At 51.4% G+C, this 17,522-nt stretch overlaps 1 protein-coding gene across 1 annotated transcript in view; it reads left to right on the top strand.

Annotated features, from left to right (window-relative positions):
• Positions 1–17,522, top strand: part of MEGF6 (multiple EGF like domains 6) — a 384,175-nt gene that overhangs the window by 355,148 nt on the left and 11,505 nt on the right. The window contains exons 26-32 of the mRNA XM_036746355.1: positions 964–1,092; positions 3,397–3,528; positions 4,000–4,128; positions 6,119–6,250; positions 6,539–6,667; positions 11,320–11,448; positions 15,905–16,033. Of these exons, the coding sequence (XP_036602250.1) occupies positions 964–1,092; positions 3,397–3,528; positions 4,000–4,128; positions 6,119–6,250; positions 6,539–6,667; positions 11,320–11,448; positions 15,905–16,033 (909 nt within the window). The remainder of the gene's footprint in view (positions 1–963; positions 1,093–3,396; positions 3,529–3,999; positions 4,129–6,118; positions 6,251–6,538; positions 6,668–11,319; positions 11,449–15,904; positions 16,034–17,522) is intronic.

The following is a 17,522-nucleotide window of genomic DNA, read 5'->3' on the forward strand; positions in this document are numbered from 1 at the left end:
CTCTATTCAAATCCCAGCTCTGACATCTGCTAGCTTTGTATCCAAGGGCCAGCCTCAGTTTACCTCATCTATTCAGCTGGGCTAATCCCATGGGGGTCAACGTAGGGAAGGTGGTTTATATCCCCTAAAGCACCATTAAAATGTGAGCAATGATTATGGGATCATAGTGGGAACCAGGTTGGCCAGGGGACTGATGGTGATGCCCCTGACACCAGCAGGGGCTGGTCTGAGGTCCTGGAGTCTGGCACAAGCTAGAAGGGATCTCAGAGGCCATCTCCACCCCATGGCCCATTCTATAGGGAGAGAAACTGAGGCCCAGAGAGATGGAGGTCACCCAGGGAGTAAATACCTTCTTGTGCTCCTCCTTCCCCTGGAGATCCTGGCAAACTTCAGGAAAGGGAATGGTAGAGAGGGGAGGAAGGGCATAGAGGGGGCATGGCGGCTGCCTGGCCAAGGCTCTGAGACTTGTAGAATTCAGAGCCAGAGGTCATTCCATCCAATCTTGCATCGTACAGAAGAGAACATTGAGGCCTAGCAAGGATGTAGAGTGACTACCCAGGATCACCCAGGGAGCAGAGAGAAGGGCTGTGCTTTAAAGTCAGGTGCCCTCTCTTCTCCATCCGGAAGGCCCTCTGTCTTTAGACAGCTTCATTGATCCCCAGCAGGAGTCTGCCAGTCAAGCTCGCCTCTCCCAGGGGTGCGCTGGTCCTTAGGACAGGCAGAGCCTTGCAGTTCTCAAAGGGAAGGAGGTTTACAAGAGACCGTTTCCCAGTTCTGCCCTCGTCCCACTGTGGGACCCTACGTCACCGCATCTTTCTCTGTGTTGGCTTTCAGACAAATGAGAGTGGAAGTACACGGTGCCCAGCCCCCCTCCTGACCAGGAAGGATGGCCAGCCCCTTCTTCCTGGCCGGCTACCCCACTGGGGACACTGAGGATTTTCTTATCCTTCTTGGCTCCCCTAGAATGCCTCCCTGGGAAGTTCGGGGCTGACTGTCAGCGCAGCTGCGACTGCTTGAACGGGGGCCACTGTGACCGGCGCACAGGGGAGTGCACCTGCTGGGCTGGCTGGACAGGAGACAAGTGTCAGAGCCGTAAGTGACCATCACCCGGACGCCTGCACAGGCTGTGTCGTCAGATACACCATGCTAGAAAGGCACATGCAGAGGCACAGATGTGTGTGCGCACGTGCAGTCAACACATACACACACAAATGAACATAGACGCACAGATACACTTTCAGTTCAATTCAGTAGACATTTATTAAGCACCTACTATATGCCAAGCACCAGGGATAAAAGAGGGCAAAAGATAGTCCCTGCCCTCAAGGCCTTTACATCCTAGCAGATACATATGTACATATGCAGGCAATGAGCAATTATTAAATACCTACTGTGTACCAAGCACTGTGCTAGGTTTCGGGGATAGAAATACCATCAATGAAGCAGCCCTTGTTCAAAGGAGCTTCCATTCTAATTGGGGAGACAAGAAGACATGGATCCCCAATAAATCAGAAGAGATGATAAATTCCAGGTAGTTGGGGAGGGAGGGCACTCACACTCAAGAGAAGGAAAGAGGAAGGGAGAGAAGGAGGGAGGGAGGGAGGGAAGAAATAAAGGAGGGAGGAAGGAAGAAGGAAGGAGGAAAGGAGAGAAGGAAGGAGGAAGGGAAGGAAGAAAAGAAAGGAATAAAGGGGGAGGGAGGGAGGGAAGGAAAGAAGGAAGGAGGGGAGGAAGGGAAGAAGGAAGAAAGGTAGAAAGGAGAGAGGGAAGGAAGGAGGAAAGGAGAGAAAGAAGAAGGGGGAGAAGGAAGGAGGGAAGGGAGAAGGAGAGGAGAGAAGGAAGGAGAGAGGGAAGGATGGAAGGAAGAAAAAAGGGAAGGGGAAAGAAAGGAAGGGAAGAAGGGAGGGAGGAAAGGAGGAAGGGGGGAGTATTTATTAAGTGCTTGCTGTGTGCCAGGCACGTGCTAAGCGCTTCACAATTAGTTTCTCATCAGATCCTCACAACAACCCTAGGGGGGAGGTGCTATTATTACCCCCATCTTACAGATGAGGAAACTGAGGCAAACAGAGGTCAGGTGACTTACGCAGGGTCACACAGCTAGGAAGTGCCTAAGGCTGAATTTGAACTCAGGTCCTCCCGACTCCATGCTGCTCCTGAACAGAGATGCAGGTCACAGATGATGCGTGTCCAGACAGAAGCCCGGCTCTTGTGCACCCACACAGGCTCACCCCTAAAGCACACCGAGTCACAGAAACCCAGACATGCACACCTTGGAGGGACGTGCACCATCATGCCTAACACACGTGCACGCACGGAAGCAGATTTCCCTTCCATTCGTGTCTGTCTCCCTTCTGTGTGTGCCCCTCAAATGTACAGATGCAGTCTTAGTCATGAACGCATGAAGATGTCCGCACGCGAGGCAGGTGTGTCTTATCCACAGAACTGTATGCGCCCCACCCCCACACTCCCTGCCCCCTTCCCTTGGTTCAGCCTGGCCTGTGTGTGTGTGCACATGCGCGTGCGTGTGTGTGCATGTGTGCTCAGAGCAAACCTCTCCTGGGACCACGGCCCATCACTCCCCTTCTCCTGGCATCGTGGCTCTGGCTCCCTGGCGACTTGGTCCCCAGCCCAGGTCATCGGGTGTGCTGGACCTGCCAGCTTCCTGGAGGCCCCAGGGCCTTGGCTCTCGGTTGCTTGGCCAGCATCGGGTGTCCCTGCACTGTGAGCCCAGGTACAGGAAGCCAGCCGGCCGAGGGCACTCCCTCTACCCCAGCTATGAGGTGGCAGGGAGGGTGTTGTTTAGACCAGCTGCCTGACTGGCCAAGCCAACATCAGGGGAGTGGTCCTGAGGCTGGAGTTCTTCAGGGCCAAGCCTCCCTCTCCTCTGCCCGGTGGGGACCTCCCTTCCCTTCTCCTGCCTCTCCCATCATGCTGTTCAGTCCCAGCCCATGTATGGGAAGGTCCGGCTTCAAGATGATGAGGCAGGCTGGCCGACCTGGATGTAATTTAGTTGGACAGAGGCTTAGGAAAGGTCAGAATCCAAAGATGGCAGGCCTTGGCCCCAAGCCTAGACTACGGCCCATGGTGGGGGAAAGAGGGGCCTCTGGGGGGCCTGGCTGGGCCCCCTGCCCTCCACACATCCTGATTTGCCCGGGCTCCTGAAGACCTGCCTGTCTGCTGGCTCTGGCCAGGTGACTGTGCCCCAGACAGAAACCTGACCTGCGCCTGAGGGTTGAAGCAAACAAAAACCAAGGAGCTTGTTCCTTCTGTCTAGAGAGGGAGGTTTGGATTGGCCCAGGAAACCCTGGGAGCAGACAGAGCCTCCACCATCTCACCCAGACCCCTCTTCTTCCCTACCTCACCCTCCACACCCATTGTCTGTCTGCTTTGCTGCAGCCTGTCCGGAGGGCACATTCGGGCTGCGCTGTGCCCAGCAGTGTGACTGTCGGCCTGGCGTGCCAGCCTGCCACGCTGTCACAGGCACTTGCCTCTGTCCCCCGGGCTGGCGGGGCCAGCGATGTGAGAAAGGTGAGCGACGGGGGAAGCAATCGGCCTGGAGAAGCCAAAGGGGCCACATGGGCTTTCCCCCATCCTTTGATTCCCTGGTCCCTCTGGTCCCTCCTCTGGTTTCCTCTCTCCTCCTTCCCCTTGCCCTTCCTCCCCTTTTCCTTTTTGCCCTCTTCTTTCTCTTCTCCCTCCCTCCCTTCCTCTCCCCTTTTCTTCCTCACTTTCCCATCTCCCCCAAAATTCAAACCTGCATGGAAGGGAAGAGAGAAGACAGTCCTGGGGGGGATTTGCATGGAGCAGATCAAGCCCTTTGTGCAATGAGCTGGGAACCCCAATCCCTGAACCTCCTCCTGCCATGACCAAGGAGAACCAGGAGGCCCTGTGTCTGATGGCTCTGTCCTGCCCCCAGCCTGTCTCCTTGTCCCTGTCCCCGGTCCTGCACAGCCCCCTCCCGCAACAGGCCCTCATAGACTCCTGCTCTGGTCTCTGCAGCCTGCCTGCCAGGCTGGTTTGGAGAGGCCTGTGCCCAGCGCTGTACCTGCGCCCCTGGCATCGCCTGTAACCACATCACCGGAGAGTGCGGTTGTCCCCTCGGCTTCACCGGCCTTGGCTGCGAGCAAGGTAAGCACCAGGATGGCATGGGTAGGTGAGAGGCTGGGGACTTCCAGACCAATCCCCTCCATTTACAGATGGGGAAACTGAGGCACAGACCAGGTAAGTGACTTGTCCAAGGTCACACACAGCAAGCGAATGCCTCAGTGAATGTCTTCAAGCCCAGTGCCTTCTCTACCATACCATACCTCCTCTTGATACGGAGGGTCTGTAAATGAGACATTTTAAGCTCTCTGCAAACACCCAATTTTCCATTTGTAAGTTTCTGTGCCTGGCTGTGAGGGAATACAAAGATGGATAAGGAAGAGCAGTCCCTGCTTTCAAGGAGTTTCAATTCCTTTTCCTCTGCCATATTTTACGTCATTTGTTGGCTCAGTCCCGTCCGACTCCTCGTGCTCCGGTGAGCCGTAGCGCACCAGGCCTTTCCGTCCCCCACGTCTGTCCCAGCTCACGTTCCTCATTTCCGCCCCTCCCCCTCATCCTCCGCCGTCCCCCTTCTCCTTCTGCCTTCAGTCTTCCCCAACATCATTCTCACTTAGACCACGGTGACGGCCTCCATCTCGTCCCCTGTCTCTGGCCGGTCCCTTCCCCTAATCCGTCCTCACGTGTTCTCCTCTGCTTAACAACCTTCTGTTAAATTTGCCTGCCCGTTGAATTATAAACCCCTCACCCTGCAGAAGACACTCCAGGCCTTCTACAGGCGAACCTGGCCCCTCCCTCACATATTCAATAGGGACGGGAAATGGGCCTATGATCTGATCGATAGAGGGACTCCCAGAAGAGCGCACTCCCCCCATCGATGCAGATCTGAGCCTCCTTCGAAAATTACAGGCTTGGTGAGTGGCCTGGACCCCTGAGAGGTTACGTGACTCGTCCGCACAAAGACAGGATGGGTCAGAGGTCGGACTCCAGCCCAGGTCTTCCTCTCTGCTGCAGCATGGCCGCCTCCCTATTCAGTATTCAAGGCCAACTGGACTCTGTCCCCCGTCCTCATGGGTCCTCTCACCTCCCTGCCTTTGTTCACGTTATCCTCCATATCTATAATAATATGTAACGACACATAATATATTATATATTATTATGTGATATAGAACGTCTATAATATAATATTGAATATTAATATATTATGTTATTATATGTTATATAATATCTGTAGTCTTATAATATAATATGTAACATTATTATATATCGTATAATAATAACCCCGCTGCCAATAACAATGACTACGATGATGCGATGATGACACCTAGCATTTATATAGCGCCTACTGTGTGCTAGGCACTGTGCTGAGCACTTTACAGTATCTTGTTGGAGCCTCACAACGGCCCTGGGCAGCGAGCGCCGTTGTTGGCCCCAGGGGGGTTATGCTTGTCCTTCATTCTCAAAGAGGAGGACCGCGACACCCGGGAGACGATGACGCGGCTTGCGGTTGGCTTTGATTTGAGTGAGGGAGGGCTGCGAGACAGAGAAGGGGAGTTACAGCTAGCGAGTGTCTGTGTCTGGAACAGGCGCCCCTTCATCCGACCCTGTGCAAGCCCCTCCGAGGACCAGCTCGGAAGCTACCGCCGGCACGAAGCCTTTCTTCTCCCTCCCCGTTAACACTGACCTTCATCCTACTTCCCCGAGGACCTTTCTCTGGATCTTTCCTTCACCCTCATCATGTCCTGCCTTGTATTACACTTATCATTACACTTTATCACACTTATTTACAGACCCTAAGACCGTACCGTATTACACTTATTTACAGACTTCTATCTCTACCCCCATCCCTATCCAGTAGATGTTAAGTTCCTTGTGGGCAGAGATTATGTAATTTGTCATTTTTGTATCCCACATGCCTAGCCCAGCGTTCTACATCCAGCAAGGGCAAACATTTGTTGATCTGAAGTGAAGCTATGAATCATTTATTAAGCGCTTACTGTATGCCAAACAGTTGAATTAAATTTGCTGAGTGGGATCGGAGAGGCTTGACGCTTCTCGTGGTGTTTTCTCTCACCAGCTTGTCGGCCTGGGACCTTTGGTGTGAACTGTGGCCAGGTGTGCAAATGCTCCGGTGAAAACCAGGACTGCAACCCAGTGACAGGGGAGTGTGTGTGCGCTGCTGGCTTCTATGGTAGCGGCTGCCGACTCCGTGAGTACCCCCCTCCAGGGCCTGGGCACCTGGGCATCTGACCTCACTTTGCCGATATTCTCATCTGTAAAATGGTACAAACAGCACCTGCATCCCTGGTTTGTTGTTGGCACCAGCCTCTCTGCCCTTGTCTCATCCATATCCGCCACCCTCGCTTCCCTGCAAAGTGAAGGACTCAGAGCTTTGGGAAGCTGGGGGCCAGGCGAGGTCTAGTCCCCAGGGCAGTCTGGAGGCTGAGGCTGGGCAGGTGTTCCCCACTGACTGCCCCTCCCACTCTCTTCTCTGCAGGGTGCCCCCCTGGGCGCTACGGCCCCAGCTGTGAGCGCCCATGTGCGTGTCAGAACGGGGGCTCCTGCGATGCCAGCACGGGCACCTGCCGCTGTCCTCCTGGCTATGTTGGTGCTGACTGTGGCTTGGGTGAGTTGGGGAGCCCAGACTGGGCGCTGGGGGCTAGGGATACAACAAGACAAGTCTGTCTCTGCATCTTACTGGGATTGGGGAGGGGAGAGGAGTGAACCACTGGGGGGGGGAGAGGGGAGGAGCGGAGCCAGCCCCTCACGAGGATAAAACGTGCTCCCCGGATACGGCCAGGGCAACGATGGAACCTTGCACTCGTAAGATCCTGTGACTCAGAACCTGAGATCACAGATTTAGAATGGGGTGTCTATCCTGGACCACTCCCTTCATTCTACAGGGGAGGACACTGAGTCCTAGGAAAGTGAAGAGTCAACCCAGAGGCGGCTAGGTGGGAGGGCACAGAGGGCTGGGCCTGGAGTCAGGGAGACCTAAGTTCCAATCTGGCCTCAGGCACTTGCTAGCTATGTGACCCTGGGGCAGTCATTTGACCTTGCTTTGCCTTAGTATTCTCGTCTGTAAAATGGGTATAATGGAAGCACCTGCCTCCCAGGTTTGTTATAAGGATCAAATGAGATAATATTTGTAAAGTGCTTTGTTTGCACAGCGCCTGGCACACTTAATAAATGCTTCCTTCCTCCTTCCTCCTTCCTCCTTCCTCCCTCCTTCCCTCCCTCCCTCCCTCCCTTCCTTCCTTCCTTTCCTCCCTCCTTCCTTCCCTCCCTCCTTCCTTCCTTCCCTCCTTCCTTCCTTCCTTCCCTCCTTCCTTCCTTCCCTCCTTCCTTCCTTCCTTCCTTCCTTCCTTCCTTCCTTCCTTCCCTCCTTCCTTCCTTCCCTCCTTCCTTCCTTCCTTCCTTCCTTCCTTCCTTCCTTCCTTCCTTCCTTCCTTCCTTCCTTCCCTCCTTCCCTCCTTCCTTCCTTCCTTCCCTCCTTCCCTCCTTCCTTCCCTCCTTCCTTCCTTCCCTCCTTCCTTCCCTCCCTCCCTTTCTCCCTCCTTTCCTTCCTCCCTCCCTTTCTTCCTCCTTTCCTTCCTCCCTCCCTTCCTTCCCTCCTTCCTTCCTTCCCTCCTTCCCTCCCTCCCTTCCTTCCTTCCTTCCCTCCCTCTTTCCTTCCCTCCTTCCTTCCTTCCTTCCCTCCCTCCCTCCTTCCTTCCTTCCCTCCTTCTTTCCTTCCCTCCTTCCCTCCCTCCCTCTCTCCCTCCCTTCCTTCCTCCCTCCCTTCCTTCCTCCTTTCCTCCCTCCCTTCCTTCCTCCCTCCCTTCCTTCCTCCTTTCCTTCCTCCCTCCCTTCCTTCCTCCCTCCCTTTCTTCCTCCTTTCCTTCTTCCCTCCCTTCCTTCCTCCCTCCCTCCCTTCCTCCTTTCCTTCCCTCCTTCCCTCCTTCCTTCCCTCCTTCCCTTCTTCCCTTTCTCTCTCCCTCCCTCTCTCCCTCCCTTCCTTCCTTCCTTCCTTCCTTCCTTCCTTCCTTCCTCCCTTCCTTCCGCTATACCACACTACCCCTTTCATTTTAAAGATGAAGAAACTGCATCAGAGAGAAAGACCCTAATGGCATCAAGGACTTAAGGCACCGAGTAGCACTGCTGAGGTTGGATGCCTCGTCCTCTGACTTCAGATCCAGTCCTTTCTCCACTCTCCTCCGCTGTGCAGATGTCCAAAGGGACCTCGTGGGTCGTTTAGTCCAATCCCTTCTCTGAATCAAATAATAGCAGCTAGAATGTACAGCTTTTAGAATAGATAGCTATAAAAAAACAGTTTTTACAGTTATTATCTCATCTGATCCTCTCAACAACCCTGCTATTACCCCCAATTTACAGATGGGGAAACTGAGGCAGGCACAACCACTTGCCCAGCATCACACAGCTAGGGAGTGCATGAGGCTGGATTTGAGCTCAGGTCTTTGGGATCCAGTGCAGCCACAGAAGACCGTTTGGCCCAATAGAGCAGAATTCTAGTCTTGGAGTAGAGGACGTGGGTTTGAATCCCAGCTCCACGGCTTGCTTCCTCTGTGATCTTGGCGCCTTCTTCCCTCTGCGCTTTAGAGGCGTATGCTGTGAAACCAGGGAGTCAGACTCCATGACTTCCAGGGTCTCTTCCAGCTCCAGATCTCTGCTGCCGTGACCTAATTAGCAAAGCAGCCAAGATTTTCCAGAAAGAAAACAAAACGTATTGACAGTGTCAAAAATACCAATTCTTCAGGCACCACGTCAGAGGCCGGGAAACACACGGTGGGAGATGGACTCTCATTTCTAATTGTTTTCTTGACTTTTAAGAGAGAAAGAGGAATCTTTATTTTCGGTGGTTACCTATTAAAAGGAAAAGAAAGTGGTGGGTATGGTTTCAGCTCTGGCCCCAAAATGAGCCAAAAGGGACAAATTTATATCACCCCAGGTGCTTAGCTTCGGAGCAGGAAAGGACGGCCCTCGCAGGCCTCGTTTTCCAAAGTGAGTGGAGCAGGGGGTTGGGACTCAAAACACCCCTCCCCAGCCCTGTGTGTTCATAAGAAGGCTCCTTAGAATCATAAAAGCTGGACCTGGACCTTTGAGATCTTACAGCTGAGGAAGCTGAGACCCAGAGGTTTAAATGACTTTCTGATGGTCACAGAACTAATAAGTATCCCAGGTAAGATTTGAACCCAGATCCCTGGGCTCCCAAGCCAGGCCTCTTTCTAGTCTCCCATACTACCTCTCCCTAGTAGTTAGGGATTGGGGCAGCTAGGTGGTGCAGTGAGTAAAGCACCAGCCCTGGAGTCAGGAGGACTTGAGTTCAAATCCGGCCTTAGATGCTTGCACACTTACTATCTGTGTGACCTTGGGCAAGTCACTTAACCCCCATTGCCCTGCCTTTCCCCCTCAAAAAAAAGAATAGATATAATAGGGATTCTGCCCTTTTGGGGGAGCACGGATTTGCTGGATTTGGAGTGCTTGGGGCTGGTAATGGCAGCTCTGGCTGGCTATCCATCACAGCTCCATTGGAAACACTTTGAAGATGCCTCCAGCCCCAAGATGAGGGGTTAAGGGCCAAGGATGGGAGGTCTAGGGGTAGGGATATCGAGGGTTGGTGTCTTTGGAGGCCTCAGAGACTAAATCCTGGCCCAGCATGGTATCTGATCAAGCATCATGCCCTAGGATGTGTTTCTAGGTGTGTGATCAGTCACCAACCATATATTAAGCCCCTACTGTATGCCAGACACTGTGCTGAGCTCTAGGGATACAAGAAAAAATGAAAGTTTTGCCCTCAGGAAACTTTTAGTCTCTAGAGGGAAATAATATGGATGCAGACGAGTGTACAAATAAGAAGGCCCCCTCCCCTTTGGAGGACTTTAAGCAGAAGCCGGGCAGTCACTTGTCAGACATGTTATCATGGAAATTCCTTTTGAGTATGAACTGGACCAGACAGCTTCTGAGTTCTTTCCTGCTCTTAAAAATCATTGATTCTGTGGAACACATAGAAACTATCTACAAAGCACTTTGGGGGAAGGAATTGCTCGTAGCTAGGAGAAATGAGGAAAATCCTCCTCTAGGATTCGAGAAGGCTTCCCAGAGGAGGTGGTACTAGGGCTGGGCCTCATTTCACTGGGCAGAGATAAGGAGGAATGTGTCCCTGGTCTGAGGCAGGAAAGGGAGAGCAGGGAACAGCTGGAGTCCTGTTTGTCTAGAACACAGGGAGAGTGCATGGAGGGGACACACTCCCCTGGATGTCCCTCTCCTTTAGGGGAAAGACACCTGGGTCATTAATGGAGCCCGGCCAGCCTGGCTCAGGGCCTCCGTGCAGTCCCCTTTCCCTGGGGCAGAGGCCTGGAAGAAGCTGGGAACATTCCGTCACAGCAGTCCAGGACCCTTCCTAACCCCCAAAGGCGCAGGAGCCTTTGAAGGGTCCAACCAGGAGACCCTTGGCTGCCCCCCGCACAGTGTTTTCTGTCCAAGTCCAAGGACTGGAGAGAAGAAGGAGGCAGGGAGTGAGGGCGGAGGTAGGGGTAGGGATGGGGTGGGTCACCCCGGCCAAAAATATGTCTATGGAGGGGGTTTTCATCTGAGTCATGCGGGGACTATTCCCCGATCAGTACAGCGAGCAAGCCTGCCTGGGCCAAGCGCTCAAGGAGAATTTGAATCAATTTGCAAAGGAAGCCGAGACTGGTGGGGGCAAAAGCCTGGGGTGGGCTAGGAGGGGGAGCTTTCCTGGAGGCAGAGAGAGCTCTGGGTACAGCAAGGCCCTTCCCTCAACTCCATTTTCCTACGGACATTATTTCCTGATTATTCAGCGGTGTGGCCCGAGGTTTAGAATGTAGACCGAATGCTAGAAAGAACTTAGGGGCCATCTAGGCCAACCCCACATTTTATGAGGCCCAAGGAGGTTCTGTGACCCCTGCAGGGTCATAGGATCATAGCTTAGAGATCCAAAGGGATCATCATTTTACAGATGAAGGAACAGGCTCACTCAGCCCGGTATCACAGAGAGTAGCCCTGCCCACTTGGGCCCTGAAGAGGGGGTTGTTCTAAAGGTCCCACAGATGAGACAACCCCCCCACCGAGGGAGGGATTGGGCGATGGAGCTGTCCCCTGCCCAACCTGATAACATCACCCCCGTTTGGTTTGTAGAATGTAAGATGCCTAAGGGACAGATCCCAGGACAGAGCAGGGGGCCTGGCTCAGGAGTTGGTCTTGGTGGCTTCAGGGGTCCAGGTCGCAGGTGTGGTCCTTAACTTGCTTCCTGTTCTTCAGTCTGCCCGGATGGGAGATACGGCGTGGACTGTGCCCATGTGTGCGCCTGTGGCGAGGGAGCGACCTGCGACCCTGTGCGAGGCACCTGTATCTGCCCAGCCGGGAGGACCGGCCCCCACTGTGAGCAAGGTACGGAGTAGCCACGAGGGGATTCACCCTTTGACATCTATCCTCATTATTGTAGCCTCTGGCAGGCCGACATCTGACTCACTTCACAAATTCCTCTTATCATTTAAGACTATAGTATGTAGCACATGGACTCCCAGAAAGCTGACCACCTCAGGTATGTGACGCCTCCCATCAAAGCCATAGCTTGTGAGCCCCCACGGATGTGTCGCTTCATTTGGTCCATCAGAAAGAAGCACGTTGGTTCAGTTCAAATCAGTGAGCATTCAGTAAGCACCTACTAGATGTCAGGGGATACAAAGACCTCAGAAACAGCCCCAGGCCTCAGGGAGCTTACCGACACTGCATAGAATAAGAAAAGATGCCCCTTTACAGCCATGAGGGATACATTCAGTGGGAGCCCACCGCATCACCAGGTGTGTATGTGTGGGGATGAGGGGGGAGGCGTGGTCCATACATTCAGAGAATCAGTCACCATGTAGTAAAGTACCTACTATGTGCCAAGACCACGCACACATATATTGAGCACACGGTCAGGACACACGTGTGGCTGAGACAGCTCATGCCCCTGATGCTGTGGAACTGCTCTCATCCTCTGGGATGTCTTCATACTGCTCTCTGCTGGTGTGTCCTTTCTGCTCTGTGTTAGAGCATCCCTTCTGAGCTCCTCTGCTCTCCAGCTAGGCGTTGTACCCGCCCTGCCGGGCCTCTCCAATGGGGGTGTTTCCTGAGTTTCTAGATAGTCAACAGAAAATAGAAGCCCCGAAACTGGATAGGGTCTATACTTTTGATGGCCCATCTCCTACTCTCACTAAATATCCTTGGCCCCAGCCAACTCTCTGACTTAGGGTTAGATGGTTCCTTTTTAACTCTTCTCAAATCTCCAATCTTTATTTTGCCTCCCTTTGTCCCTTTAAACCATTTTGGGAATTCTATCATGCAAAACCACAAGGAGCCATGCAGGACTTGAGCTGGAACCCTCCCCTGACCCGCTTTCATTTCCAGATCTATCCCTTTATACTTTATAATAAGGAATAAAAAAGGAAACTTAAAAAGAGTTAACTAAAACTAAACAACTCTGCAGTATACCATACCCATGGCCCCCACTTCTCACCGAAGGGAGGGAGGTACATTTGTGCATCTGTTTTTCCTGGACAAACTTAGTCTTTATAATTACATAGCATTCAATTTCTTTTTGGTTGTTCCTTCCATTTCCATTGTAGTCAGCGTATACATCATTTCTCTGGCTTTTCTTATTCCATTTTGCATCAGCTCAACAGTCTCCTTGTGCTTTTCTGAATTTTTAGAATTTGTTTTTTACACAATATAATCATATTCCATTGTGTTCGTTGTTCAGTCACTTGGTCTTTTTGACCCTATGGACCATAGTACACCAATGCTGTCGGTGGGGTTTTCTTGGCAAAGATCCTGGTGTGTTTTGCCATTTCCTTCTCCAGTGGATTAAGACAAACAGGGTGAAATGACTTGCCCAGGGTCACACAGCTAGTGTCTGAGGCCAGATCTGAACTCGGGTCTTCCTGACTGCAGGCCCACTGAGCCATCCAGCTGCCTGTGTTCAGCAGTCCTCCAAACAACAGGATCTATTTTGTTTCCAGTTTTTTCTACTATAAGACATGCTGCTATGATATGCCCAGCAGCTGAGTCTCTGGGTCCAAGGGCATGGGCATTTTAATCATTCTCTTAGCATCACTTCCAAATTGTTTTCCAGAATATTTGGATCAATTGATACTTCTTTCTCTCTCTCTCTCTCTCTCTCTCTCTCTCTCACTCTCTCTCTCTCTCTCTCTCTCTCCCTTCTTTCCTCTCCTTTCTTTCTTTCTTTCTTTCTTTCTTTCTTTCTTTCTTTCTTTCTTTCTTTCTGTCTGTCTTTCTTTCTTTCTTCCTTCCTTCCTTCCTTCCTTCCTTCCTTCCTTCCTTCCTTCCTTCCTTCCTTCCTTCCTTTCTTCCTTCCTTCCTCTTGCTTCCTTCCTTCCTTTTTTTTTGGGGGGGGGGTAGGCAGGTCAACTGGGGTTAAGTGATTTGCCCAAGGTCACACAGCTAGTAACTGTCTGAGGCTGGGTTTGAACCCAGGGCTGGTGCTCTCCTCACTGCACCACCCAGTGATTAATATTCCTTCAGTGATGTATTAGAGTCCCTCCCGTTCCATAGCCCCTCCACCATTGATGATTTCCATCTTTAGTCATCTTGGCCAGTTTTCTGGGTGTGGGTTTGTTGTTCTGACTTGTGTTTCTTTGATTATTAGTGATTCGGAACAAGTCTTCTAACATTCTTAATAGTTTGTAATGATTTTGCTTTCTTAGCTCTTGTACAAATTTATTTTCATACTCACATCCATAATAAAAGATGGGAAACCCCTCTTTCAAAAAGTTGCCCAAATCCTAGGTAAGGAAGGGAGGATCGATATTCTCTCCATTTTATGGGGGAGGAAAATGAGTCCTAGACTGACGTTACTTGACCAAGGTCAAACAGTGGCAGGGCTGGGCTGGGTCTTCTCTCCACATGTTCTCCATGATAATGAGTCTTGTGTTGCTTCAGTCGGATTTTGTAATTAAATCCCTCCTGGGATGCTGGAGACCTTCTTAGCAGAGCTAATAAACACATGGGGACAGTTATTAGATGATCATGCCTCTGGCCCTCCCCTCCCTTGAACACTCCCATGCCCCAAATAGACTTCCAAATCCTTCTCCCATGCGCACACCCAGCTGATGTGGGATGGTGATGATAATCGTCCTTCTCATGTGCTTTCCCACCCAGTAGCTCATTTGACCCTCCCATTGTGTGGAGGATTTACCATCCCCAGACACGGATCCCCTCCGCCCACCCTCACCCCAGCTGAGCTCTAGCTTTTACTGAAACAGAAGGAAGCCGCAAAGGCTTTGTGAACTTTATTTATGAATTCTGGCAGAGCATGAAGGAGCAGGATCATAGCCAGCTGTGGGGATGGATGTGCTGGCTGGATTGGGGGCAGATGAGCTAGCTGGGATCAAGGTCCCCGCTCTTCTGGCTGGTTTGACTGTGGGTGAAGTCACTGAAGCCCTCAGCCTCAGTTTCCTCACCTGTTAAATGAGGGTTAAATGCCTTGTGTTTTGAGGACTAGATGGGATAAAGGGTATAGATCTCTTTGTAAGCCATAAAGTACTATAAAAATTGTATTTTGCCAAGACTTTTGATTTTCTTGTTGGGGGAAACTCCCACCAGTGCAACAGATGAGTTTTATGGAGTTGCCTGAAGCTCACAGAACTTCTTGCCTTTCTATTTAGGGTATGTCTGAGGCAGGATTTGAACCTAGGTCTTCCTGACTTGACACCAAGGCCTGCTCTCCATTCACCCCACCATGCTGCCTTGCCTCCCCCCAACCACTTAGGACCAGAACAGGACTTCTTGGGCTCATTTTTGGGGAATGGGGGTAAGGGTTTGTATCTGTGATTTTATGGGCGTATTGAACTCCCAGTGTGGAAATTCCATCCTCTAATGCAAATTAGCAACTCCTCTGTAAATTAGGATTAGAGATCCTCGGAGATCTAGAGCTGTTAGGTACTTCTGACCCAATCCCCTCATTTTATAGGTGAGGGAACTGAGGACCAGCTAGAAAGCATCAGAGGCTTCCCCAACCCCTCTTAATTCCAGGGCTTTCCTTCCTTTAATTACTTCCTCTTGTTCCTATATATAAGTAGTTTGTATGTATTGGTTTGCATGTTGTCTCCCCTGTTATTAAGGGACTTTCTTTTGCTTCTTTTTGTATCTCCAGCATTTAGCACAGTGCCTGGGGCACACAGTAGGTGCTTAATAAATGTTGATTGAATTGAATCTGAACCCAGGTTGTCTAAACCCAGAGTCAGTGCTTTTTCTGTTTCTAGTCTTAGAGATGTGTCTGGGGCCACATAACTAGTATGTGGCAGTATGTATCAGTATATCTGCCCAGTATATCGGAGGCAGGATTTGAACCCTGGTTTTCCTACCTCCAAAGACATTCCTCCATCCCCTGGCCCATGCTCTATCCCACTGCCACCAGCGGCCTTACTGCAGTGTTTGAAGATGACACAACAGCATCTCTGTGGGAACTCTCTCCTCCAACACAGAATGCAGCCCTTCCTTCCTTAGTTTCTTGAGTTTCCGGGGTCGGCCTTCTTGGCATGAGTCTCTCCACATTTGTCCTGGCTGCTCCTTGGATGATAGACCCTTGGTCCATTACCAAGCCCACACCCGACCTTGAGCATCCCAGGAGCACCAGCCTTCAACAGCAGTCATTTTCGTTGAGGACCCCCTTCCCTCTTCCCATCCCTCTCTCAGCACACATGAGCAGGCACATCCTTCTGCCTAGCTCAGCAAACCCTGTTTTTGCCCGCTGATAGACCCTTATAAAGACCCCGGACTTCGTCCTAAGGTTGGGAACTCTTTTGCTTGACTCATCACTGATGGACTTGAGGTCCCCCCTCAGGCTGCCCCAGAGATCGATTCGGCTTGGGCTGTGAGCTGGTGTGTCCCTGTAGGAACGGCGGCCTCTGTCATCCCACCAACGGCTCCTGCTCCTGCAGCCTGGGATGGATGGGAGAACACTGTGAGCTAGGTGAGTGCCCTTCCTTCCCTCCAACGGCACCCCTCCAGTCTTAGGCTCCACATTTGTAAAATGAGCTAGCAATGACCCCTCGCCCACAGGGTTGTTGGTGAGGATCAAGTGAGATTCATGTGTGTGCGTGCATGTGCGCATATATACATACGTTGTATGGGTAAATATTCACACATATGTTTATATAGTCATGTCCACGCACATATTTATGCATGTATATACTGGTGTATGCGCACATGTGTTTATATGTACATGCATTGTGCTTATGTGTACATTCTGTGTGCCTGTATGCTCGTGTGTATACATGCATATAAAATCCATTGCAATGTTATTGTTAGATAGGGTGCCAGCCTCACAGTCAGGAAGAACTGTGTTCAAGCTTTGCCTTTGACCCTGTGTGACCCTGGCCACACAATTCCCTATTACAGAAATTTTCGAAATTTTCCTCAAAAAAACTCCTTGTTCGTTGCCCCAGGGAGAGGATCCCATCTTGTATCAAAACCACTTGAGGCCGCCATCACCCCAAAGGGAAACACAAGCACATGTTGGCCGCTGTGTTTGCCCTGAGATGCCGCGTTAACTTTGTTTTGACTTGGGAATGAACCACGCTCACATATTTTAGGACAGACATCTGCTACGTCATTTGGGGTGGAAATGTCAGAGTTTATTGTTAGGGCTGTTAATAGGGAAGAATCCTCACACACGGTGCTCATGCTGTGTGGAGGGACTGGATCCAGGAAAATGGATGCAACAATCCGATTCCCTCCACATCGATTAGGTACCTCCTGACCACGGGTTTAGGGCCAGAAGGGACCTCCGAGAGGTGAGTCTAACCTCATCATTTTACAGAGGAGACTGAGGCCCAGCAAGGTTAAGTGACTTGTCCCGGGTCACACAGCTACTGAGCGTTTGAGACTGAGTCGGTCGATTGGAGATGCAGAGATGAAGGGTAACAGTCCTGCTTTCCTGGAGCTTATATTTGACTGGTTGGTGCATAAGTTATGTGTCAGAGGCAGGATTGGAACCCAGATCTTTCTGGCTCCAAGGCTAAATCTTTAGTCATTATGCCAAGCTGCATTGCCTCTGAGTACTTTAGGACGGGTCTTATTGCTGATTTCTGGAGGGTGGGTACAAGGGGCCTGTGATTTCATTGGTGTGTGATGCATTCCCAGTGTGCAAAGTCCCTACACCAATTCCCATCAACATCTTGTCAGTCAATGGGGATAGGATTTCACAAAGATGAGTATCTCCTACACATGGGAGCCAAGGGTGACCTAGATGAGAGGAGGGGCTGATGCCCCAGGAAGAGAATGCTGCTGCTAGGTACGTGTGTATGCTCTGGGGGTGGGGTGGGGCCTAAGCTCCTACTATGCGCCAGGCTAAGAGCTTTAAAGATATTATCTCATTTCATCTTTACAAGAACCCTGGGTAGGTGTTTGTATTTTACCCATTTAGCAATAGAAGAAACTGAGGCAGACCGCACGGTTAA

Source organism: Trichosurus vulpecula, chromosome 2, assembly GCF_011100635.1.
Source record: "Trichosurus vulpecula isolate mTriVul1 chromosome 2, mTriVul1.pri, whole genome shotgun sequence".
In the NCBI taxonomy this organism is placed as follows: Eukaryota; Metazoa; Chordata; class Mammalia; order Diprotodontia; family Phalangeridae; genus Trichosurus; species Trichosurus vulpecula.